Below are 27,051 nucleotides of genomic sequence, written 5' to 3'. Positions count from 1 at the left end.
TGACCGCGGGCCTTCAGCAGACCGAGTAACCCCCTGCTGGAGCCAGTGACCTTGGGTCCAAGCTGGTGAGCTCTTTGCTCAAGCCAGATGAGCCCACGCTCAAGCTGGCAACCTCGGGGTCTCGAACCTGGGTCCTTCCGCATTCCAGTCCGACGCTCTATCCACTGCGCCACCACCTGGTCAGGCTAGTTTAATTTTTATATTTGTATTTCTGACCCATATGTAATTCTGATGTTCAGTTTGAGGAACAGGTGTTATTTGTTTTCCAAATAGCTATTGGGGTCTTCCAATAACACTTATTTTTATGAAATCTAATTTTTCCTCATTGATTTGAGTTACATCTTTAAGCCATTTAACAGTAGTGTTTATGTAAGTTATGTGATGGGGGCTATAATTTTTATATCTATTTCTCCTCCTTTAATTATATTTTGAATTCCAAGGTACACATGCATGGTTTTGTTTCTGAACTCCTTTTTAGATTATTGATTTATTTGTCCTATTTTTAGTATTCTAGTGATAGTGCTAATTTTCTGTTACTTTTTGGTATTTGGTAGAGCAAATGTTCCAATTCCCTCATTATTTCTTGTTTCTCTGATGTTTTGGATGGTACTATCCTTATAAATTTACTCAGTTTCTCTACAATTGACTTTAATATTTTGCATATCATAGTCTTATGAATATACTATTTGTTCAGTAAATAATTATGGAAGTTAGATAATTGCTAGGGGTAATAGAGAGAATAATTAAATATTCCTTTTAGTTCAGCAAATATTTATGTAATTTAACTGTAGGATGTAGGGTGTAGAATGGAAAGAGGTAATATAAAAATGAATGAGACACATTATGCCTACCTGTCTAAGAGAGAGAGTTAAATAATTGCAAAAAATACAGTAAATACTACAGGATTTTTTTGGAGTGTGAAGGGAAAGTGACCAACTGTTCCTACTAGAATTAAAATTTTACAAGCAGTTTTTAAAGATTTTCAGTGGAAATTTGTTAAGCAGGTAAAAAAGAAAATGCAAATCATGAAACTAGTTAGAAATGTATTTATTTTTTATTTTATTTTATTTTTTTGTGACACAGTCAGAGATGGACAGATAGGGACAGACAGACAGGAGTGGAGAGAGATGAGAAGCATCAATTCTTTGTTGTAGCACCTTAGTTGTTCATTGATTGCTTTCTCATATGTGCCTTGACGGGGGGCGAGGGGGCTACAACAGACTGAGCGACCCCTTGCTCGAGCCAGTGACCTTGGGCTCAAGCTGGTGAGCTTTGCTCAAACATGATGAGCCTGCGCTCAAGCTGGCGACCTTGGGGTCTCGAACCTGGGTCCTCCACGTCCCAGTCCTACAATCCATCCATTGCACCACTTCCTGGTCAGGCACTATTTAGAAATTTTTAATGTAAAATAATTCTTATAATAAGAATACTAATTCTTGATCATTCAAAGTTCTTAAATAAGATATTAAGTAACCCTGAAGATTTATATAGAACTTAGTTCAGTCTTCTCATGTTAGGAGTAAGAAGTGACTTTCCTATGATCATATGTTCTTGAAAGTACTGAAATTGAAGCACTTTGTTCCAGGGAAGTTCCAGAGTAGGGAAATTGGTAAAAGTATTCAGGGCAGCCTTGAAAAGTTTCTTAGAAATGAAATACAAATAACAGTTAACAAATAATGTTTTTATTACTGTATAGTATTAATTTAGAGGTACAAAAGACATGTAAATGTGTTTTCTTAAGTTACAAAGAAGTTGTCTAGCTAGTATTAAAAATTGGTTCAGGAGTTCACTAAAAATGAGATAGCTGCTTAAAAATTATATAAGGGGCACGGGGAGAATTGGCTAGAACTTTATTTTCTCTTAGAAGTTCAATGAAATCACTTTTGGGACTTTTTTTTTTGTATTTTTCTGAAGCTGGAAACGGGAAGGCAGTCAGACAGACTCCCGCATGCGCCCGACTGGGATCCACCCGGCATGCCCACCAGGGGGCGATGCTCTGCCCATCCGGGGCGTTGCTCTTCGCTCTGTTGCCTGGGGCAGAGGCCAAGGAGCCATCCCCAGTGCCTGGGCCATCTTTTGCTCCAATGGAGCCTCGGCTGCGGGAGGGGAAGAGAGAGACAGAGAGGAAGGAGAGGGGGAGGGTTGGAGAAGCAGATGGGCGCCTCTCCTGTGTGCCCTGGTCGGGAATCGAACCTGGGACTTCCGCACGCCAGGCCAACGCTCTACCACTGAGCCAACCGGCCAGGGCCACTTTTGGGACTTTTTTTGTGTGTGAATTTAAGCAAGTTAAAATAGCTAACATTTAATGTAGTAATTACTGTGTCAGAGTATTAGTCTGTGCTTATTACATTTAATAACTCATATTTCTCTCACACTACTCTATAAGGTAGATTTTTTTTTTTTCATTTTACAATTTAGGAAAATGAGGGTACCCAAGTCACAGCTTATAAATAGTGTTGCCAGGATATGAATTCTAGAACTCAGCCTTTCAATTATGAGAGTCATTTTTAAAATTAGGTAATATGATACAAAGGAGCTGGTAGCAGAACTAAGGGAATTTACTGCTTATCTGTAGTGTGTACTTACCTAATGAAGCAGATTTGATAAAAGCTGTATTTTGTATGAATCAGGTTTATGGGGGAAACGTGTGAGTTAAATTTATTACTTTCTCCCATTGCATTTTTTCTTTGGATGTTTGTGTTACAGTTGACTAAACACTGGCATATGGTATCTGAAAGGAAAAGAAAGGCAACAACTGACATATCTTTTTGAGTGTTTTCTTATATTTGAAGATCATTAGTAAATGGAACTCTTCCTGTTTTTAGAAACTTAACTATGGGTACATCTTTAGTTCATGTTTTTAATAGTCTGTATTACGTTATCTCTTCTGCTAATGGGCTTCCTGCATCAGGATTAGTTAGATAAACGTTTAAGTACAGAGATAGAAAAGCTTCCAAGATAAAAATATTTATTTCATTTTAGAAGTATAAGTGTAGTATATACTTATATGCTAAGTATAGTAGGAATCTTTTTTTTTTTTAAGCATCACAGGTGATTCTGGTAATGAACCGGGTTTAGGAACTACTCTACTGTTAGAACACACTTTCTTCTCAGTGAATTTCTAGACCTTGAGATAATATTTTACGGGCTGTTAGAAAATATTATACTAATTATTCTTAGCTGCTTTTGATTTCCTGACTTTTTTCTTTTCTTATTTTTCTACAATAGTTTATGCCAACGTGGCTTCATTCATACAGATGAACCAAGGATTGGGATAGCAAGTATAAAATTAGAATCAAACAGCTGATTGCCCAGCAGGATGCCATCAACTAACCGAGCAGGCAGCCTGAAGGACCCTGAAATTGCAGAGCTCTTCTTCAAAGAAGATCCAGAGAAGCTCTTCACAGATCTCAGAGAAATTGGCCATGGAAGCTTTGGAGCAGTGTATTTTGTAAGTGTTAAAGGCTTAATGTCGGTAACCAGCATTTACTTAACATCTAGTCGTGGGAGAATAAAATACAATAATATAAAAAGATATAAGTCATTTTATAATCACTTGCATAGGTGTGTGTATGTGTATAATGTGAAAGTAGATACTTTTGTTTATTGAGCTTCTTGGATTATTGAAAAATGTGAAAAGAATATTATTTTGCTTTAACTTACATGTTTAGAATTTTTGAGCACACTGTTTTTAGAAGTCTTATCACTTGTATTGTTAAAGAATTAAACATTGCAAAACACTGACTTCTGTAGAGTCCCCTGCAAGTCAATTTTAGAGTTGTGAAAATCTAGGGTTATTATTTGGCAGAAGGATATGAACCAGTCTTTTTTTCTTATGTGTGTTTGTGTGTACTTTATGCTAAAAAAACAATCAAATGCCCATTTTAACCATTTTTAAGTATATAGTTTGCGACATTCATTATACTCACTGTATTGCACAACCATTATCATCTATTTTCAAAACCTTATCATCACCCCAAACAGAAACTCTGTATCCACATCACCCCAAACAGAAACTCTGTATCCATTAGCAGTAACTCAGAATTTTTCCCTCTGCTCAGCCCCGGGTAAACTATAATCTACTTCTTTGCCTCTATAATTTGCCTATTCTAATATTTTATGTAAATGGAATTACCTTTTTTTTTTAATTAAGTGAGAGGCAGGGAGACAGAGAGACAGAGACTCCTGCATGCTCGCCGACTGGGATCCACCCAGCAGTCTCTGTCTGGGGCTGATGCTCTACTCATCTGGGGCCACTGCTCCATTGCTTGGCAACTGAGCTATTTTAGCACCTGAGGCAAGGCCATGGAGCCATCCTCAGTACCTGGGGCCAACTTGCTCATTTGAGCCATGGCTATGGGAGAAAAGAGTAGAGGGAGGGGGAAGGGTAGACAAGCAGATGGTCTCTTTTCCTGTGCGCCCTAACCAGGAATCAAACTCAGGACTTCCATATGCTGAGTGGCCGACACTCTATCACTGAACCAACCAGCCAGGGCCAAATCATATATGTTCATGTTAGCTTATATCACTTAAAATGTTTAGCATCACCTCACAGATCATCCATTTTGTAGTATCTATCAGTAGTTCATTCCTTTCTATAGCTGAATAATATTCCATTGTATCTATATACCATGGTTTGTTTATCCATTCATCTGTTGATGGACACTAGATTGTGTCCACCTTTTGGCTATTGTGAAAAACGCTATAGTAAACATTGGCATAGAGTATCTGTTTCAGTCCCTGTTTTCAAATTTGACTATGTACCTAGGAGTAAAAATACCAGGTAACATGGTAAAACTATGTTTAATTTTTTTTTTTTAATTTTTTTTTTATTTGTTTATTATTTTACAGAGAGTGAGTCAGAGGGATAGACAGGGACAGACAGACAGGAACGGAGAGAGATGAGAGGCATCAATCATTAGTTTTTCGTTGCACATTGCGACACCTTAGGTGTTCATTGATTGCTTTCTCATATGTGCCTTGACCGCGGGCCTTCAGCAGACCGAGTTACCCCTTGCTGGAGCCAGCGACCTTGGGTTCAAGCTGGTGGGCTTTTTGCTCTAACCAGATGAGCCCGCGCTCAAGCTGGCGACCTCAGGGTCTCGAACCTGGGTCCTCTGCATCCCAGTCCAACGCTCTATCCACTGCGCCACCGCCTGGTCAGGCACTATGTTTAATTTTTTGAGGAAATGTCAAATTGTACCATAGTGTCTGCACTGGTTCCATTACCACCAGCAATGTACCAGAGTTTTAGTTACTCCATATCCTCACAAATGCCTATTATTTTCTGTTATTTTGATTGTAGTTATTCTAATAAGTGTGAAATGGTATTTCATTGTTTTGATTTGCATTTCCCTAATGACTAATAATGTTGAGCATCTTTTCATATGCTTATGTCTATTCAAGTCCCTTTCCAAGTTTAAAGTTTGGGTTGTCCCTTTGTTGTTGAGATGTAATGGTTCTTTATGTTTTTTTGTTTTGTTTTAAGTGAGAGGAGGGGAGATAGTGAGACAGACTCTTCCATATGTGTCCTGACCGGGATCCACCCGGCAACCCTGTCTGGGGCTGATGTACCAGTACCGAGCTATTTTTAGTTCCTGAGGCTGATGTGCTTGGACCAACCGAGCCATCCTCAGTGCCGGGGCCACACTTGAACCAAGTGAGCCACTGGCTGTGGGAGAGAAAGATGGAGAGGATGGGGAGAGGGATGCAGAGAGAAGCAGATGGTCACTTCTCTTGTGTGCCCTGTCTAGGAATCGAACCCCAGAGGTCCATATGCCAGGCAGATGCTTTATCTATTCAGATACCAGCTAGGGCCCTTTATGTTTTCTTAATACTAAATTTTTATCAGATACATGATTTGAAGGTATTTTTTCACATTCTTTAGTTTTTTTCACTTTCTTGATAATGTCCTTTGATAAGCAAAAGTCTCAAATTTGGATGGAGTCCAATTTATCTTTCTTTTCTTATCCTGCTTGTGCTTTTGGTGTCATGACTAAGAATCTATTGCCAAATCCAAGGTCATGAAGATTTATTTATCTCTGTGTTTTTTTCTAAGAGTTTTATATTCTTAACTCTTATAGTTAGTTAGGTCATTGATCCATTTTGAGTTCATTTTTATATGTCTTGTGAGATAAAGGTCCAAATTTATTCCTTTTTTTTTTTTAAGAGGAGGGGAGATAGTGAGACAGACTCCCACATGTGCCCTGACTGGGATCCACCCGGCAGCTACCTTCTGGGTCCGAATCAACCGAGCTGTCCTCAGCGCCTGAAGCCAGTGGCCAGTGTTCAGACCAACCGAGCTCTCCTCAGCACCCAGGGCTGACACTCAAACTAATCAAGCCCTGGCTGCGGGAAGGGACGAGGGAGAGAAGGGGGAGAGAAGCAGATGGTTGCTTCTGTTGTATGCCCTGACAGGGAATTTAACCCAGGAGTTCCATATGCTGGGCAGATGCTCTACCCACTGAGCAAGCTGGCCAGGGCCCAACTTTATTCTTTTGCATGTGAATATCCAGTTATCCCAGTACCATCTGTTGAAGAGATTATTGGCCGTCTTTGATTTTTTATTTTTTTTTTTAACAGAGACAGAATCAGAGAGAGGGATAGATAGGGACAGACAGGAACAGAGAGAGATGAGAAGCATCAATCATTAGTTTTTCATTGCGACACCATAGTTGTTCATTGACTGCTTCCTCATACGTGCCTTGACTGTGGGCCTTCAGCAGACTGAGTAACCCCTTGCTCAAGCCAGTGACCTTGGGTCCAAGCTGGTGAGCTTTGCTCAAACCAGATGAGCCCGTGCTCAAGCTGGCAACCTTGGGGTCTCGAACCTGGGTCCTCTGCATCCTAGTCCAACGCTCTATCCATTGCGCCACTGCCTGGTCAAGCTTTTTTTTTTTTTAAGTGAACGGGGGTGAGGCAGAGAGATAGACTCCCACATGTGCCCCGGCCAGGATCCATCCAGCAAGCCCCCTAAGGGCGATCCTCTGGCCATCTGGACTGTTGCTTCGGCTCTGCAACGGAGCTCCTGAGGCAGAGGCCATGGAGCCATCCTCAGCTCCCTGGGCCAACTGGCTCAAACCATAAAGCCATGGATGCAGGAGGGAAGGAGGGAGAGGGAAGGAGGGATGGAGAAGTAGATGGTCACTTCTCCTGTATGCCCTGACCCAGAATTGAACCCAGGACATCGATACGTGGATAGGAAGGCTCTACCACTGAGCCAACTGGCCAGGGCCTGAATCTTTACTTCCTTGTCCAATCAATTTGCCATATTGTATAGGTTTATTTCTGAACTCTCAGTTCTATTCCATTTGTCTATTTCTTTATGCTAGTACATCACTGTTTTGATTAATGTGGCTTTGTAGTAAGTTTGCGATCAGGAATAACTTATTCTTTTTAAAGATAGTTTTGGCTATTTTGGGCCCCTTGAAATTCTATATGAATTTCAGGATTGGCTTTTCTATTTCTGTTAAATCTGTTGGTCATAATGATGGGATATAAAAATGAGACTCATGTACATAGATAAAAGTGAAGTGGTTTACTTGGGAGAGGGGGTTGAGGGGAAGACAGTTGGTGAGGCAGTAAAGAGGGACAGATAATATGGTGATGGAAAATGTTTTGACTTTGGCTGATGGGCACACAACACAAATCAACAGTTCAAATGCTATAGAAATGTTTATCTGAAACCTGTATACATACTCTTATCGATCAATGTCACTCCATTAAATTTAATTTTCTAAGTAAAAATTTTTTTTAAAGTGTTGGAATTTTTAAAGGGATTACTTAAATCTATAGATCATGTTTGGTAATATTGGCATCTGAACAATATTAAGTCTTCCATTCTATGAACACAGGAAGTCTTTCTAAACATTTATTTAACTCTTATTTTGTTCAGCAGTGTTTCAGTGTACAGGTGTTACACTTCATTGCTTAAATGTATTTATCAGTCTGTTATATTTTTAGATATTGTTGGTATTGGAATTACTTTCTTAATTGCCTTCAGATTGTTCATTGCTGGTATATAGGAATAAAGCTAATTTACATGTGTTGATCTTTTTCATTACTCTTTTTTTTTTTTTTTGTATTTTTCTGAAGCTAGAAACCGGGAGAGACAGTCAGACAGACTCCCGCATGCGCCCAACCAAGATCCACCCGGCACGCCCACCAGGGGGTGATGCTCTGCCCACCAGGGGGCGATGCTCTGCCCCTCCAGGGGGTTGCTCTGCCGCAACCAGAGCCACTCTAGTGCCTGGGGCAGAGGCCAAGGAGCCATCCCCAGCGCCCAGGCCATCTTTGCTCCAATGGAGCCTTGGCTGCGGGAGGGGAAGAGAGAGACAGAGAGGAAGGAGAGGGGGAGGGGTGGAGAAGCAAATGGGTGCTTCTCCTGTGTGCCCTGGCCGGGAATCGAACCCGGGACTTCTACACGCCAGGCCGACGCTCTACCATTGAGCCAACTGGCCAGGGCCTATTACTCTTTTAATTATAGTAGACATACAGTATTATATTAGTTTCAGGTGTACAACATAGTGATTAGACATTTATATACCTTACAAAGTGGTCACCTCATAAGTCTAGTACCCATCTGATAGCATAGATAGTTATTAAAATATTAACTACATATTAATTAAATTAATATAAGTTAATTAAACTATTAACTTTGTTGTACTTTACAGCCCTGTGACTATTTTTATAACTGGCAATTTATACATTTTAATTCCTTTCTCTTTTTTCACTCATTCTCCCCCCACCACACGCTACCCTACAATCTACCAGCTGTTAATTTATTCTCGGAATCTGTGAGTTTGTTTGTTTTATTTTAGATTCTACATGTAAATGAAATCATGGTATTTGTCCTTCTCTGTCTGACTTATTTTCCCTAGCATAATACTCTCTAGGTCAGGCGTGTCCAACAGTTTTTGCCCTTGGGCCAGATTAGAAAGAAAACTTTTTTCACAGGCTGGATGAAATATTAAAATTAAAAAATGTTAAATACAGAAACGATTCATTTAAGTAAACAGAATTTTATTGTGTAATTTGTTTATGAATAAATGTGAGTGAAAAAAATTTTAATATGCGATATTATTTTAATAAAAATATAATTACAAAAATATATATAATTACATACCATATAAATATCCAACCTGTATCACAATCAATTGAAACAATATTTAATAGAATGAGCTTGAAGGGGTTATATCGCAAATAAAACAATTATTTCATTTTATAGACAGCTGTTTTCAGTTAGCAACTGCAGCTATTGTCTATGCTACAATGCCACTTGATTCAGCACACTTGACCACAAAAATAACGAATTGTTTGACCTTGGGTGCACACTGGCAAACTCCACCTAAAAGAATGTGGGTTTCGGCCCTGGCCGGTTGGCTCAGTGGTAGAGCGTTGGCCTGGCGTGCAGGGGTCGTGGGTTCGATTCCCGGCCAGGGCACAAAGGAGAAGCGCCCATCTGCTTCTCCACCCCTTCCCCTCTCCTTCCTCTCTGTCTCTCTCTTCCCCTCCCGCAGCCAAGGCTCCATTGGAGCAAAGATGGCCCGGGCGCTGGGGATGGCTCCTTGGCCTCTGCCCCAGGCGCTAAAGTGGCTCTGGTCGCAACAGAGTGACACCCCAGAGGGGCAGAGCATCGCCCCCTGGTGGGCGTGCCGGGTGGATCCCGGTCGGGCGCATGCAGGAGTCTGTCTGACTGTCTCTCCCCGTTTCTACAATAGCTTCAGAAAAATACCAAAAAAAAAAAAAAAAAAAAAAAGAATGTGGGTTTCACATCGCTGCTAAAAGTCAAACAGTTCATATCAAGTTGTAAATCTTTATAATGGAACTTTTTAAAAAAATAAGTATCGCGAATCCATTCGACCAATTATTGGAAGTTAACCCTAGATTAGTCACACGCAGAATTCTTTTCCGTGTATCACTATCTTCTTAAATATCTTGATTTCCAATAATCAAAGACACTTCTGCTTCTGAGTAGCTGAGATTTTAAAGTAGTGGAGAATATTAAAAATTTAATCATGGGCTGCATAAACTCATTACACGGGCCAGATGTGGCCCGTGGGCCGTATGTTGGCCATGCCTGCTCGAGATCCATCTGTGTTGTCACAAATGGCAAGATTTCATTTCTTTTTTATGGCTAAGTAATATTCCATTTTATATATATGTACCACCTCTTCTTTATCCATTTTTCTGTCAGTGGACACTTAGGTCACTTCCATATCTTCACTATTGTAAATAATGCTGCAGTGAACATAGGGGTACATATATTTTTTCAAATCAATGTTTTTGGTTTCTTCATATAAATACCCAGAAGTGGGATTGCTGGGATATAGGATAGTTTTATTTTTAATGTTTTGAGAAAACTCCATGCTGTTTTCCATAGTGGCTGCAGCAATTTACATTCCCACCAGGAGTTGCACGAGGGTTCCCTTTCTCCACATCCTGGCCAACGCTTGTTTCTGGATTTATTGATGGTAGCCATTCTGACAGATGTGAGAGGATATTTCACTGTGGTTTTAATTTGCATTTTCTTAACGACTGGGAATATTGAGCATCTTTTCACATGTTTGTTGGCCATCTGTATGTCTTCTTCAGGGAAATGTCTATTCAGTTCCTCTGCCATTTTTTAATTGGATTCTTTGTTATTTTAGTGGTAAGTTGTATGGGTTTATTATATATACTTGGGATACTAACCCTATCATACGAATCATTGGCAAATATCTTACCCCACTTGGTGGGTGTCTTTTTGTTTTGTTGATAGTTTCCTTCACTGTACAAAATCTTTTCAGTTTGATGTAGTTCCATTTGTTTATTTTTTTGTTTCACTTGTCTGAGGAAATATATCCCAAAAAATGTTGCCAAGGGCAATGTCAGCAAGTATACCGGTTTTGTTTTCTTCTAGGAGTTTTATGGTTTCAAATCTTACATATAAGTCTTTAATCCATTTTGAGTTTATTTTTTTGTATGGTATGAGAAAGCAGTCATTTTATTTTTGCCTCCTATGTTACAGATTTACTGATCATATAGGCATGAGTTTATTTCTAGGCTCTTCCTTCTGCTCCATTGAACTATATCTGTTTTTTTGTCAGTACCATGCTGCTTTGATTACTATAGCCTTGTTAGTATAGTAGTTTGATATCAGGTAGTGTGATACCTCCAACTTTGTTCTTTCTCAAGATTGCCTTGGTTTGGCTATTTGGGGTCATTTGTGGTTCCATATAAATTTTAGGAGTATTTGTTCTAGTTCTGTGAAAAATGCTATTGGTATTATGATAGAGATTGCATTGAATCTTCAGATTACTTTAGGTAGTACAGACATTTTAATGATGTTAATTTATTTTATCCATGAGAACAATATATCCTTCCATTTTTTGTGTCTTCTTCAATTTCTTTCTTCAGTGTCTTACAGTTTTCTGAGAAACAGGTCTTTTATCTCCTTGGTTAAATTTATTCCTAGGTATTCTTTTGATGCAATTGTAAATGTTTTTTGTTTTTGTTGTTGTTTTAATTTAAGTGAGAGAGGAGGAGAGATAGAGTGATAGACTCCCACATGCATGCTGACCAGTATCCACCCAGCAACCCTCACCTAGGGCCAATGCTCTGCCCATCTGTGGCCATGCTCTCAACTGAGCTATTTTTAGTGCCTGAGATGGAGGCTCCATTGAGTCATACTCAGCGTCTGGAGCCAACGTGCTCTAATCAATCGATCCATGCCTACAAGAGAAGAAAGAGAGGGGAAGGGGAGGGTCAAAGAAGCAGATGGTCGCTTCTCCTGTATGTTTTGAATGGGAATCAAATCTGAGACTTCCACACACTGGGTTGACACTGCCATTGAGCCAATCAACCAGAGCCAATGGGGTTGTTTTCTTAATTTCTTTTTTTAATAGTTCATTATTAATGTATTAAAATGCAACTAATTTCTGAACACTAATTTTATATCCAGTGATACATTACTGAATTGATTTATTAGTTTTAATAGTTTTATGTTGGAATATTTAGGATTCTCTCTATATCAGTGGTTTTTAACCACCAGTTCGTGGACAGGTGCCAGTCCACCAGAAATTTTTGTGTCAGTCTACAAAAGAGTTAACTACCCTGGCATGAGAATTTCTGGTAGACCAGTACCTGAAAAACATTGCTCTATATAGTATCAGTTATCTGCAAATAATGACAGTTTTACTTCTTCTTTTCCAATTGAAATGTCTCCTATTTTTCTTATTTTAATTTAATTTTTTTTTGTCTGGTTGCTGTGGCTAGCCCTTCTAATACTGTGCTAAAAATGGTGAGAGTGGACATCCTTGTCTTGTTCCTGATCTTAAAGTAAAAGCTTCCAGCTTTTCAGCTTTTCACTGACTATGATGTTAGCTGTAGATTTGTCCTATTTGGCCTTTATTATGTTGAGGTATGACCCTTCTGTCTCCACTTTGCTGTTTTGATCATAAATGGATGTTGGATTTTGCCAAATGTTTTTTCTGCATCTGTTGATTAGGATCATATGATTTTTTTTTTTTTTTTTTTTTTTTAATTTTTCTGAAGCTGGAAACAGGGAGAGACAGTCAGACAGACTCCCGCATGCGCCCGACCGGGATCCACCCGGCACGCCCACCATGGGGCGGCACTCTGCCCACCAGGGGGCGATGCTCTGCCCATCCTGGGCGTCGCCATATTGCGACCAGAGCCACTCTAGCACCTGGGGCAGAGGCCAAGGAGCCATCCCCAGCGCCCGGGCCATCTTTGATCCAATGGAGCCTTGGCTGCGGGAGGGGAAGAGAGAGACAGAGAGGAAAGCGCGGCGGAGGGGTGGAGAAGCAAATGGGCGCTTCTCCTGTGTGCCCTGGCCGGGAATCGATCCCGGGTCCTCCGCACGCTAGGCCGACGCTCTACCGCTGAGCCAACCGGCCAGGGCAGGATCATATGATTTTTATTCTTCATTTTGTTGATGTTATGCATAGCACATTAATTGATATGTAGCTATTGAACCAAACTTGCATCCTGGGAACAAATACCACCTGATCATGGTGTGTGAACGTTTAAATGTGTTGTTGAATTTGATTAGATTTTATTTTGTTGAGGTTTTTTTTTTTTTTTTTTTTTGCATTTTTCTGAAGTTGGAAACGGGGAGGCAGTCAGACAGACTCCCGCATGCGCCTGACCGGGATCCACCCGGCATGCTCACCAGGGGGCGAAGCTCTGCCCATCCGGGGCGTCGCTCTGCCGCAATCAGAGCCATTCTAGCGCCTAAGGCAGAGGCCACAGAGCCATCCTCAGCGCCCGGGCAAACTTTTGCTCCAATGGAGCCTTGGCTGCGGGAGGGGAAGAGAGAGACAGAGAGGAAGGAGAGGGGGAGGGGTGGAGAAGCAGATGGGCGCTTCTCCTGTGTGCCCTGGCCGGGAATCGAACGCGGGACTCCTGCACGCCAGGCCGACGCTCTGCCACTGAGCTAACCGGCCAGGGCCTTGTTGAGGTTTTATCGTACTTATTGAGCTACAGTTTTATTTTTATGTATTGTCTCTGTCTGGTTTTGGTATCAGGGTATCAGGGTAATGCTGACCTCATAAACTGTTGTTTCCTCTATCTCATCTTTGTTTTCATTGGAGTGTTTTGCATATTTATATTTGATGCAGTTACTAATATAGTTGGGCATGAGTTTATTGTTTCTTATTTGATTTGTTTTATCAGTTCTTTATTTCTCATTCTTATCATCTTTTGAATTAGTCAAGTGTTTATTATTTTTTTTGTTGGAGAGCCATCCTCTTCAGTTTCTTGGAATAGTTTGAAAAGGATAGGTATTCTTTGAATGTTTGGTAAAATTTACTTGTGAAGCCTGTGGTCCTGGGCTTTTGATTGTGGGGAGTATTTTTGTTTCTTTGGGGGTTTTTTGTTTTTATTTTTGTTTTTCTTATTTTTTAACTGATTCAATTTTGTTAGTAGTTATCCGTCTGTTCACAGATTTTATGTTTCTTTCTAATTTAGTCTTGGAAGATTATGTGTTTAAGAATGTATCCATTTCTTCCAGGTTGTTCAATTTTTTGACATGTAATTGTTTGTAGTATTTCCTTATAATTGTATTTCTGTGGTGTTTGTTGTCTTGTCTGGTTTTATTTGGGCCTTTTCTTTCTTTCTTGATGATTTACAGATATTTTTCTCCCATTCCATAGATTGCCTTTTCATTTTGTTGTTTCCTCTATCTCATCTTTGTTTTCATTGGAGTGTTTTGCATATTTATATTTGATGCAGTTACTAATATAGTTGGGCATGAGTTTATTGTTTCTTATTTGATTTGTTTTATCAGTTCTTTCTCTATTTCTCATTCTTGTCATGTTTTGAATTAGTCAAGTGTTTATTATTATTTTTGTTTTAAAATATGAGTTTATTCTTATTCAGGTATGGGGAGGCCAGCAAGTCAGGTAACAACTGCCATTGAAAAGATAGTTTGTTATACTCACAGATCCCAAGAAAAGGAGGCACACTGTGCCATGGGAGGCCCATGTGGAAGACCTGGTTTAGTTGAGCAGGCAGAGGAATCAAGGGAAATACATGGGCAAGAACATTTATTTTGGTTTCTGTGGGAAGGGACAGGAGCAGCGGGGTAAGCAAGTTTAAATAATTTCATGCCTGACCAGGCAGTGGTACCGTGGGTAGAGCGTTGGCCTTGGATGCAGAGGACTCATGTTCAAAACCTAAGATCACTGGCTTGAGTCCAAGGTCACTGGCTTGAGCAAGGGGTCACTCAGTCTGCTGTAGACCCCCGTCAAGGCACATATGAGATAGCAATCAATGAACAACTCAGGTGCCACTGCGAAGAATTGGTGCTTCTCATCTCTCTCCCTTCCTGTCTATCTATGTCTCTCTCTGTCTCTGTCTCTCTCTCCTTTTTCCTCTCTCCCCCCACACACTCATGGGCACATGCAAAAAAAAAAAAAAAAATTTCACTGCCCTGGCTGGATTGCTCAGTAGGTCAGGGCACATACAAGAACAGATGTTCCTGTCACTCTTCTCTCTCCCTTTCTCTCTCTAAAATGAATAAAATAAACATTTAAATAAATGAATTTAGCAGGCTCTTGCATATAATGGCTGTCCCTAGTTGTCTAGTACTTGGCCCTATGGTGATTAGAGCAGGGGATAGGAGGCCTAGAGTATGATCTCATTAGAGATATGGGGTCTGGATTAATGGTTTGTATATGTAAGATGTGCTTGTTTGCTATCTCTAGGAATTACCCAAATCTGGGAATGGCAGGCCGTTTTGTTAGCAAGGTCCCAGGTGTCAAGCATCAAGTTACAATACACAAAAGACAGAGTAGTATTTATTTTAACTCTATTTACCTTTTTTTTTTTTTTTTTTCCTTTTGCATTTTTCTGAGGTTGGAAACAGGGAGGCAGTCAGACAGACTCCCGCATGTGCCCGACTGGGATGCACCCAGCATGCCCATCAGGGGGCGATGCTCTGCCCATCCGGGGCATCGCTCTGCCACAATCAGAGCCATTCTAGCGCCTGAGGCAGAGGCCACAGAGCCATCCTCAGTGCCCAGACCAGCTTTGCTCCAGTGGAGCCTTGGCTGTGGGAGGGGAAGAGAGAGACAGAGAGGAAGGAGAGGGGGAGGAGTGGAGAAGCAGATGGGCGCTTCTCCTGTGTGCCCTGGCCGGGACTCGAACCTGGGACTCCCGCACGCCAGGCCGACGCTCTACCACTGAGCCAACCGGCCAGGGCCTCTATTTACCTTTTGATAATGTACTATTTTTATTATTCTTTTGTTATCCTATAGATTATAATATATCTATATTCTTTTTTTTTTTTTAATTAAGTGAGAGGAGAGAAGCAGAGACAGACTCCCGTATGCGCCCTGACTGGGACCCCCCAGGCAAGCCCAATAGAGGGTGATGCTTTTTTCCATGTTGGGGTTACTCTGTTGCTCAGCAGCTGAGCTCCTCTTAGTGCTCAAGGCAGAGGCCATAGAGCCATCCTCAGCACCCAGGGCCAACCCGCTCCAATTGAGCCATGGCTGCAGATAGGGGGAAGAGAGAGAGAGAAGTGAGGGGGGAGGGGTAGAGAAGCAGATAGGCACTTATCCTGTGTACCCTGACCAGGAATTGAACCTGGGACATCCACATCAACACTACCACTGAGCCAACCGGCTAGGGCCTTTTTAAAATATATATATATTTTTTAAATTTTAGTGAGAGGAGGGGAAGCAGAGATACAAATTACCTCATGCAACCCAATTGGGATCCATCCAGCAAGCCCACTAAGGGGTGATACTCTACTCGTCTGGGCCGTTGCTCCATTGCTCAGCAACTGAGCCATTTTTTAATGCCTGGAATGGAGGCCACGGAGTGATCCTCAGCACCCATGGCCAACTTGCTCAAACCGATTGAGCCATGGCTGCAGAAGGGGAAGAAGCTGGGTGGGGATGGGATGAAGAAGCAGATGGTCACTCCTGTGTGCCCTGACCGGGAATCAAACCCAGGACATCCACATACTGGGCCGTTGCTCTACCACTGAGCCAACCAGCCAGGGCCTATATATTTTTGATTTATTATAGTTATATTAGCACTTTTACCAGTTCTTAAACATTGTAAAAAAAACATAGTATCTCAACTGTCTTTATCTTGTTTTTTGTGCAAGTTTTGTTATATGTTTTACTTTTAAAATATGTTTGATTCCCCCCCCCCCTTTTTTTTTTAAGTCTCTGAAAGGTCCAATATCTGAATACATATTGGGTCTATTTATATTTCTAGTTTTTTCCTCTTTTGTTTTGGTCCATTTTTTAGCATGACATAGTTTTTGATTGATTATTCTTCATTATGCAGGAGAATTTGCAGATGTTTTGAATGGTGTTATTTTCTCTTCAAGGACAGTTACTTCTTTCTTTTTGGGCAAGCTTATAGTGTACTGGTAAATCACCTTGAGACTTGGTTTTAAGCTTTGTTAGGGCTAGCTGATAAAAGATTTGCCCTTAATACTAGGTCTTGGCCCTTACTCTTAGATTAAAGATCTTCTGGAATCCCAACAGAATTTCTAGGGTTTTTTTCTAGGTTCTTTTGTTGGGTTTGAATTCCACCTCCATGTCTCCCGCACTTCTTGTCTTCTGAAAGCTCTCTCTCTTCAGTTTTTCAGCTACCTCTTTTCTGGGGAGTGTCTCAAAGTCTTACACAGGTACATACTTAGGAGTTGACTGTTTACTTGAGGAGAATTTGCAGATCTTTTAGCTGTTTTTCAGCTCTCCTAAGATTGTGCCTTTTAAATCTCAGACACATGAGAAGCTCGTGTCTTTGGGGTCTCCTCAGCCTAACCTCCTCCTTGAACTCTATTTTTCTATATAACAAATTTGAGGATAAAGCTGGAGTAAATTTACAGCTCACTTTGTATACTGTTCTCTGAAGAATTAAGTCTCTAAAGTCTTGCCTGAATATGTTGCCCTCTTTTAGTTTAATACAATTGTTTTACATATAAGCCTGCTTTATGGTTGATTTAGGGTTAAGGGATAGTCTGACACAAGCATTATACCAAGAATTGGTATTGAAATTTTCCTTGGTTAATATTATTTGCACTTGCATGAACTTTCATATGTCTTTCTATAGAAATATGTGTTTCTGGAGCATTTAGTCTTTCCTTGTTAATATTGTAAAGTATAGTATTTCAGTAGGTTTTCTTTCTTTTTAGACCTTTTCATAGATATCCTATCCGGTGGGGTAAGTAATATTACTGTCCTTTTCCTTTTATTAAAGGGACTGAATTAAATCATATATTTGCAAAATATCAGTGGTTAAAATTTTAAAATAAAACTGTAAAATTGTATTATTCCAAATACAGAACTTGTCAGTAGTCTTTGTTGAAGTATATGACTGGAGTTGTATGTTTTGAGTTAAGGTTATAGTGGGAATTGAAAATATGATCAGAGAAAGGTAAAAAGGAAACACAAGTGGGGGCTCTTTAAGAGAATCTCCTACATTATACTAAGAAATGTGGATTTTATTCTCAAGTCTTGAGGGAGCCGAGAAGCAATAGAAGTATTGTATTTCCATTTGTTATATAGAAAGTTAATTCTCGTAGTAGTGTGGAGGAAAGATTGCATATGCCAAAACTCAAAGAAGGAAGACTGATTATGAAGTTTTGTAGTAATTTGGGAAAGAAACACGGAGAGTTTAAACTAGATTAAACTAGATGACAGTGAGGGTGAAGACACAATTTAGAGTTAAAAGTTTATACGAATAGAACCAAAAGGACTTGTTTTCTGACAAGTTAAGAAAGTACACATTGTATTTCCTCACGCATGGAATAGAATTATTGATGAGGGTAAGTGGGCGATTTTTTTAGTGTTTGGACCTCCTTATTCAATAGGTTCTGGGATTATCCCAGGCTGGATTATTTCAGAGAGTTGTGATTGAGAGATAAAGTCTCATAATCCCAGAATTAAGGATCTAACAGGGCAACAAAAGATAGTTATCAGGAGCTGGCTCTGCAAAAACCAGTGATTAAATACATTGTTCATAATTCTAGATTGGAAAAAAAATTCCTACAAAAGACATTTCTGAATTGTTGGTGAAATCTGAATATGAACTATATATGCACTGGTTAATAGTATTCTATCAATGCTAAATTTTCTAAATTTTTTAATTGTACTGTGATTATTCAAGAGAATTTTCTTTTTCTCACCAGGTAACTGAAGAAGTACTTTGGAATCAAGGGTTAAAATGTTTACTCTCTTATCCTCTTCAGTAATAATAAATGATAATGTAATGATGACATTATATATGTAGACAGAAGGTTTAAAAGCAAATGTGGCAAAATGTTAACCAAGGATTTTTCCATAATAGGGGCTGGAAACACCAGAGCCCGTGGACCAAATCTAGCCTGTGAACTATTTTTGCTCAGCTTTCAAGTTAAGAATGATTATTATTTGAAAAAAAAAGAGTAAAAATACAACAGAAAAAGAAAAATTTGTATTTGACCACCAAAGCCTAAAGTATTTATTTAATATCTTCCTCTTTATTGAAAAAGTTAATGACTTCTGTCCTAGTGAAGGCCTGAAGAGTCACTGTGCTACATCTACTTTACTATATGGTTAACAGATTTGTATAATAAGATGAAAGAGAGAAGCAAGCAGACAAAACAAGGTGACTTAGGAAGTATGGAAACCTAGGCTTAGGATTAGGAAAACCCAGGAACTATTGCACAAAAGCATAGAAGAGACGGGCAGTTGCTCTGAGCAGGTGTTTTCTGTTGTCTTGATGTCTGGGAAACATGCACCATGTAGATGACTAGTTAGAATGTAGCCCAGAATTGAATATTGTTGGTGTAATTCCATTTCTGAATCACCAATCTTCATATTTTGTGGTATCAAACAAACCCGTGCGGGGTTTATTTGTTGCATGTGTGAGAGTATGTACATAAATGCATGCTTCTGTTTTGTTTTTGTTTTTTTTTTTTTGTATTTTTCTGAAGCTAGAAACGGGGAGAGACGACAGATTCCCGCATGCGCCCGACCAGGATCCACCTGGCACGCCCGCCAGGGGGCGACGCTCTGCCCACCAGGGGGCGATGGTCTGCCCCGCCTGGGTGTCACTCTATTGCGACCAGAGCAACTCTAGCGCCTGGGGCAGAGGCCGAGGAGCCATCCCCAGCGCCCGGGCCATCTTTGCTCCAATGGAGCCTTGGCTGCGGGAGGGGAAGAGAGAGACAGAGAGGAAGGAGAGGGGGAGGGGTGGAGAAGCAGATGGACGCTTCTCCTGTGTGCCCTGGCCGGGAATCGAACCCGGGACTTCTGCACGCCAGGCCGACGCTCTACCACTGAGCCAACCGGCCAGGGCCACATGCTTCTGTTTTTATGTTTCCTCTCACCCTGGCAGGGTTAAGTGTACATTGTCTGTCTATAGAGTATATGGAGGAAGGACCTCGTCACATTTTTTAAGAAGATTGAAAATAATTCTTATAACACATCTCTGAATTTTCGTTAATTGGCAGTAGGGAGCACATTAACTTTTAAAATACTCTAATTGAGCTGGAGCTGTGGTGGCACAGTGGATAAAACATTGACCTGGAATGCTGAGGTCCCCGGTTCTAAACCCTGGGCTTTCCCAGTCAAGGCACATATGGGAGTTGATGCTTCCTGCTCCTCCCTCCCTCCATCCCTCCCTCTCCTCTCCTCTCCTCTCTAAAATAAATAAATAATAAAAATCTTTAATTGAGCCAAAAAGTCAGATGTCTAAAAGGACCTGTATCTTGATTATATTATCTTTTCTTTTTCAATACCTTAAATACAACCAACATGAAGTGAATAGATGGGCCACAGAACACTGGCCCGAGAACCAGATAGCTTGTCAACAAATGTGGCAGACCACATGTAATTCTAGTGCAAAGTCATTTATTTACTTTACAAAGGTTTTTTTTTTTTTTTCATCTTTAAAATTTCCTAGTGCATAATTTTACTAACCTGTATTCTTTTAGAGGCTTGGTGAGTTTTATATTTTTGATGGTTTTAGCAAATTTTTTAGTGTTTTAAGAAAAAGGTAATAAATACACAAAATAGCCCTGGCCAGTTTGCTCGGTGGATAGAGCATCCGCCCTTCATGCAGATATCCCGGGTTTGATCCCCAGTCAGGGCACACATGAGAAGCAACCATCTGCTTTTCTTCCCTTCCCTCTTTTCCCCCTTATCTCTCTTTTCCCCTCCCACAGCCAGTGGTGGCTTGGTTGGTCTGAGCATCGGTCTCAGGTGCTGAGGACAGCTAGGCTGATTCAAGCTTTGGCCCCAGATAAGGGTTGCTGGGTAGATCCTGGTCAGTGCACATGCAGGAACCTCTATCTCCCCTCCTCTCACTTAAAAAAAAGTTCACAAAAGAAATATAAAGACCACTTATCTATAATTAATTGATACAGTGATTACACATCAAGTTCATTAAAATAGTTCCCAAATGGATCTTCATAGACAGAGTCCTGGTTTGAAACCAAATGATTATATATATTTTCTTTTTCCTAGTCACTCCTTTTTTTTTCTCTCAATAGCATCGTTTGTCTTTAGGCCTACAACCAATCTTACCTTTACTCTTATTCTCAGGAGTGAGTATAGATGGCATGTAGTATGTTCTTCTTTAATTACTCATAGCTAATTTATTTCTGTTGTACATTATACTTTTTTATATATACAAACACTTTTAAACTTTTTTCCTTCTCCTGACTGTTATCTTACTTACTCTACTAGAAGAATATCCCTTTCTCTTAAGTTCATTTAATAATATTAATCACTTCAAATAAAATGTAGAAATTATGATTCTTTGTATTCTTTATTCTAGTCTTATTTTATGTATTTAACCTACATAATTGTAAACCCACCATTTAGTATAATTTTCACTTTAAGTAGTCATATGTATTTTAAAGAATCTAAGTAAAAATAGTTTATAACATTATTTGCATATTTGTCCCTGGCCTGTTAGCACAGTGGTAGAGCGTCGGCCTGGCATGTGGATGTCCCAGGTTTGATTACTGGTCAGGGCACACAGGAGAAGCACCCATCAGCTTCTCCACCTCTCCCCCTCTCGCTTCTCTCTCTCTCTTTCTCTCTCTGTCTCTCTGCCTTCCCCTCCTACAGCTATGGCTCGATTGGAGCGAGTTGGCCCTGGGTGCTGAGGATGACTCCATGGCCTCTGCCTCAGGTGCTAAGAAGAGCTCAGTTACAAAGCAATAGAGCAATGCCCCAGATGGGCAGAGCATCACCCGCTAGTGGGCTTGCCAGGTGAATCTTAGGGCACATGCAAGAGTCTATCTCTGCCTCCCCTCCTCTCACTGAAAAAAAAAATTATTTGCATATTTACTCTGTTTACCATGTTGCACACAACATAATTTGCAAAGGGACTCCCAGAACTAATAGATAAGTTTAGCAAGGTTGCGGGATAAAAGATCAATCCATAGCCTGACTGGTGGTGGCACAGTGGATTAAGTATCAGCCTGGGACACTGAGGGCCCTGGTTCAAAACCCTGAGGTCACAGGCTTGAGCATGGAGTCATTGCCATGATTCCAAGGTCTCTGGCTAGAGGCCAAAGGTCACTGGCTTGAGGAAGGGGTCACTGGCTCAGCTTGAGCCCTCCTAGTCAAGGTACATATGAGAAGCAGTCAACGAACAACTAATGTGCCGCAACTACGAGATGATGCTTTTCATCTCCCTTTCTATCTCTCTCAAAAAATAAAAAAGATCAATACACAAAAATCCATTGTATTTCTATATATCAGCAATCGATAACTAGAATTTTTGTATTCTAAAAGTACTATATATAGTACTCCCAAAGTAAAATACTTGACTATAAATCCAACAACAAGGTACAAGATCTATATGCTGGAAACCATAAAACACTGATTAAAAAAAAAAAGAGACCCAAGTAAATGAAGAGATATATGCTGTGTTGATAGATTGGGAGATTAATTATTGTCATGCTGTCAGTTATCTCCAAATTGATATGAAGATTCAATGCAATCCCAATAAAAAACCCGGCAGGCTTTAAAATAGATACTGACAATCATACTGTAGCACTTTATGGAAAGGCAAAGGAACTAAAGTAGCCAAAATAATTTTGAGAAAGAGAACAATTAAGAAACTCACTATCTGATTTAAGAAACTTACTATAAACCTACAGCAATTAGGATAGTATGATGTTGTTGAAAGGATAAATATGGCCCTGGCCGGTTGGCTCAGCGGTAGAGTGTAGGCCTGGCATGCGGGGGACCCGGTTTCGATTCCTGGCCAGGGATAGGAGAAGCGCCCGTTTGCTTCTCCACCCCCCCCCCCTCCTTCCTCTCTGTCTCTCTCTTCCCCTCCCGCAGCCAAGGCTCCATTGGAGCAAAGATGGCCCGGGCACTGGGGATGGCTCCTTGGCCTCTGCCCCAGGCGCTAGAGTGGCTCTGGTTGCGGCAGAGTGACGCCCCGGAGGGGCAGAGCATCGCCCCCTGGTGGGCGTGCCAGGTGGATCCCGGTTGGGTGCATGCGAGAGTCTGTCTGACTGTCTCTCCCGGTTTCTAGCTTCAGAAAAATACAAAAAAAAAAAAAAAGGATAAATATGTAAGCAAATTAAACAAAGTTGAGCAGATATATACCCATACAAATATAGTAGTACATTGATTTTCAACAAAGGTGCAAAGACAATTCAATGAAGAAAGGATAGTCCTGTTCAACAAATAGTGCCAGAGCAACTAGACATCCAAATGGATGAAAATAAACTTTGACTCACACGTTACACAAAAGCTAATGTAAAGTGAATCATAGTTATAAATGTAAAGCATGGTACTATAAATGTTCTAAGATAAAATTTAGGAGAAAATCTGTATTATCCTGGAGTATACAAAAAGTTTATAGATAGGACACCAAAAGAATTATCCATAAAAGACAGAGTTTATAAATTGAAGTTCACCAAAATTTAAAACTTTTGCTTTCTAAAAAATACAGTTAAGAGAATGCAAAGGAAAGCTACAGATGGGCAGAAAACATATGCAAGTCATGTATTCAGAACATATAAAGAGCTCTCAAAACTCAATGATAAGAAATTAGCCTAATAAAAATTGAGGAAAAGGGCCCTGACCAGTTGGCTCATTGGGAGAGCATCAGCCTGGCATGTGGATATGCTGGGTTAGATTTCTGCTCAGGGCACACAAAAGAAGTGCCCATCTGCTTCTCCCCCCCTCCCCCACTTCTTTCTCACTCTTTCTCTCTCTCTTCTTTCCCTCCAGCAGCCATGGCTCGATTGGAGCAAGTTGGCCCAGGCACTGAGGATGACTCTATGCCTCTGCCTCAGGTGCTAAGAAGAGCTTGGTTGAGAGCCGTAGAGTAATGCCCCAGAGGGGCAGAGCATCACCCCTTAGTAGGCTTGCCAGGTGGATCCTGGTCAGGGCACATGTGGGAGTCTGTCTCTGCCTCCTTTCTCACTGAATTAAAAAGAGAATAAAATTGAGGAAATGTTCTAAACAGGCCTATTATCTAAAGTAAGTAAGTAAGTAAGTAAATAAATAAATAAATAAATAACATACAGTTGGCTTGGCCAATGGTGGTATGGTGGATAGAGCATTGACCTGGGATGCTGAGAACCCAGGTTTGAAATCCCGAGGTTGCCAGCTGTGGGGTCACCGGCTTGAGAACGGGATCATCATCATGATGATCATCAAAATTTAAAACTTTTGCTCTGGCTTGAGCCCAGAGGTCACTGGCTTGAAGTCTAGGTAGGGTCTCTGGTTTGAGCAAGGGATCACTGGCTTGGTTGGAGCCCTCCGTTCAAGGCAGATAAGAGAAGCTATTAATGAGAAACTAAAAGTGATGTAACTATGAGTTGATGCTTCTTGTTCTCTCGCTTCTTCCTCTCTCTCTCTCTCTCTCTCTCTTTCTCAAAGAAAAAAATAATAATACTGGTCTACGGCCATACCACCATGAATGCACCTGATCTTGTAAAAAAAAAAAAATACAGTTTGTCAATAAAAATATGAAAAGAGCCTGACCAGGTGGTGGCGCAGTGGATAGAGTGTCGGACTAGGATGCGGAAGACCCAGGTTCGAGACCCCGAGGTTGCCAGCTTGAGCGTGAGCTCATCTGGTTTGAGCAAAAATTCACCAGCTTGGACCCAAGGTCGCTGGCTCAAGCAAGGGGTTACTTGGTCTGCTGAAGGCCCACAGTCAAGGCACATATGAGAAAGCAATCAATGAACAACTAAGGTGTCGCAATGCGCAACGAAAAACTAATGATTGATGCTTCTCACCTCTTCGTTCCTGTCTGTCCCTGTCTATCCCTCACTCTGACTCTCTCTCTGTCTCTGTAAAAAAAAATAAAAAATGAAAAGATGGTCAACATTATTAGTCCTTAGGGAAATAGAAGTTAAGTCCACAATGGTATACAAGTACACACACCTATTAAAATGGCTTAAAACCAACGATGAGAAGAAAGAAATATAGGCAGTATCTAGAGCTAGTGAGTAAAAAGAATAATTGCAAATATTCATTGCTGGTAGGAATGTAAAATAGTCTTGTCACCGTGGAAAACAGTTTGGTAATTTTTAGGTAAAGTTAAACATACCATATAATCCAAAATTCCCACTTCTAGAATTAATTCAAGTGAAATTAAAACTCAAGTTCACACAAAAATCTATACATGAATGTTTATGGTAATTCTACTCATGATTGCCAAAAAACTGATCTATTTCAATGTGTACACTACAAAGAGCGAATTTTACTGGTTTATTAAATGTTCACTAATGTTTATTTAAAAATAAAAGCTGTGATATAGCAGAAACCAAAATGCAATGCAGACAGAAACAAATGAACCTAACTGTATTCTAAATAACATAAATACAGAGAAGGGTGGGAAGGAAAAGAATTAATCTTGAATTATTTTGAAAATAATATTTTGGTTGAATACTCCTAAGGCTAAAGACAAAAGAAACTCTAGTTACTTTATTTCTCACAAGGATGGTTTGGCAGTTCTAAAACTACTGTATATGTATAATAGATTTGAATAAGTAAGTAAATGTATTATAGATAATGAGAACCAGTTTTCTTATTGCCCAAGAAAGAAGTAAATTTTTATTTGTAATAAAAAGAGGAGGAAGGCTAAAAATAACGCTGTGGTGTTAGATTGGAATTGGAAGTACAAGAGGAACTTCTCTTTCTCTCGCTCTCTCTCTCTGTTTCTCTGTCACACATACACATATATAACAAGAATAAAAGTTCATTTTATTAAATGTAGAACTTAGGGAAATAATTTTTGCAACCAAAATCTGATAGAAATATGGAACCAGGGAAGGTAAGAAAGAATCATGGAATTTGATAGAAATTAAAGATATTACTATGAACCTCACTAGAAGGAACAAGAGAACTCCTTGGAGGAATGGCTCATTCTCTTGCGAGTGCAGAGAACATAAAAGATAAGCCTCAGAACATCTTGTGACAGAAAGTTTAAATGTACTTTAAAAAAAGATGGGGCATGTCAAATGGCCACTGGAGCCAGCTTGAAGGGGCTCCACTGGCCAAATTGGGATCAATCTGAGCATCAATCTAAAGAGAGTAATGGGTTACTCTCCAATAAAATAGGAATCCATAATTTCCATGATAGATGAGGGATAGATAAAAAGGCAGGCATTTTCCTTTTAACAGAATGCTGACTGATAAATGTGAAGAGAATTGGAAAAGATCACCATTTTGTAATCATTGTAGTGAAGATTGTTTTGGGCTCAAAAATTCAGGCATTGCCAAATCTAGGGGGCAAGTTTGATGAACAAAATGATTACATTTATAAGTTTCTGTCCACATATGGCTTCTTAGATACAAGGGAAGAAACAGTAACTACAACTATGCACATTAGATAAAAAAAGATAATACCCTTGAGTAAGTGATGAAAATTTAAATTAGTGACACCAATGGGAACAGACAGACCTTGTATACCTCCAGATATGATACCCTGACAAGGACACAGTATCCTCTTGTGGTATGGCTGAGGAGTATAGCCAGAATCTAATCTTCGAGAAACATCAGGTAAGCACAAATTTAGTAACATTCTATAAAATTTCACAGTATAGTCTTCAAAAATGCCAGTGTAATGGAAGACAAAAGAAAGGATGAGGAATTGTTCTAGCTTAGAGGAGACTAATAAAACAGGATAAGGAAGCACAGTAAGCGTAAGTGATCCTTGGGTAAAGAAAAACATGTTGTTTTTTTTGTTGTTTTTTGTTTGTTTGTTTTGTATTTTTCCTAAGCTGGAAACGGGGGGAGACAGTCAGACAGACTCCCGCATGCGCCCGACCGGGATCCACCCGGCACACCCACCAGGGGCGACGCTCCGCCCCTCCGGGGCATCGCTCTGCCGAGACCAGAGCCACTCTAGCGCCTGGAGCAGAGGCCAAGGAACCATTCCCAGCGCCCGGGCCATCTTTGCTCCAATGGAGCCTTGGCTGCGGGAGGGGAAGAGAGAGACAGAGAGGAAGGAGGGGTGGGGGTGGAGAAGCAAATGGGCGCTTCTTCTATGTGCCCTGGCCGAGAATCGAACCCCGGTCCCCCGCACGCCATGCCGACGCTCCACCGCTGAGCCAAC

The 27,051-nt window shown here is 40.4% G+C and overlaps 1 protein-coding gene across 2 annotated transcripts in view; it reads left to right on the top strand.

Moving 5' to 3' along the window:
• Positions 1-27,051, top strand: part of TAOK1 (TAO kinase 1) — a 172,988-nt gene that overhangs the window by 50,501 nt on the left and 95,436 nt on the right. For both annotated transcript variants that reach the window (XM_066363617.1, XM_066363618.1), the window contains exon 2: positions 3,229-3,451. In XM_066363617.1, coding sequence (XP_066219714.1) covers positions 3,320-3,451 — 132 coding nt within the window. In that variant the 5' untranslated portion in view covers positions 3,229-3,319. The remainder of the gene's footprint in view (positions 1-3,228; positions 3,452-27,051) is intronic.

This window comes from Saccopteryx leptura, chromosome 2 (genome assembly GCF_036850995.1).
Source record: "Saccopteryx leptura isolate mSacLep1 chromosome 2, mSacLep1_pri_phased_curated, whole genome shotgun sequence".
In the NCBI taxonomy this organism is placed as follows: Eukaryota; Metazoa; Chordata; class Mammalia; order Chiroptera; family Emballonuridae; genus Saccopteryx; species Saccopteryx leptura.
Note: the sequence above shows the minus strand (reverse complement) of the source record. Positions and strands in the feature narration are given on the sequence as shown.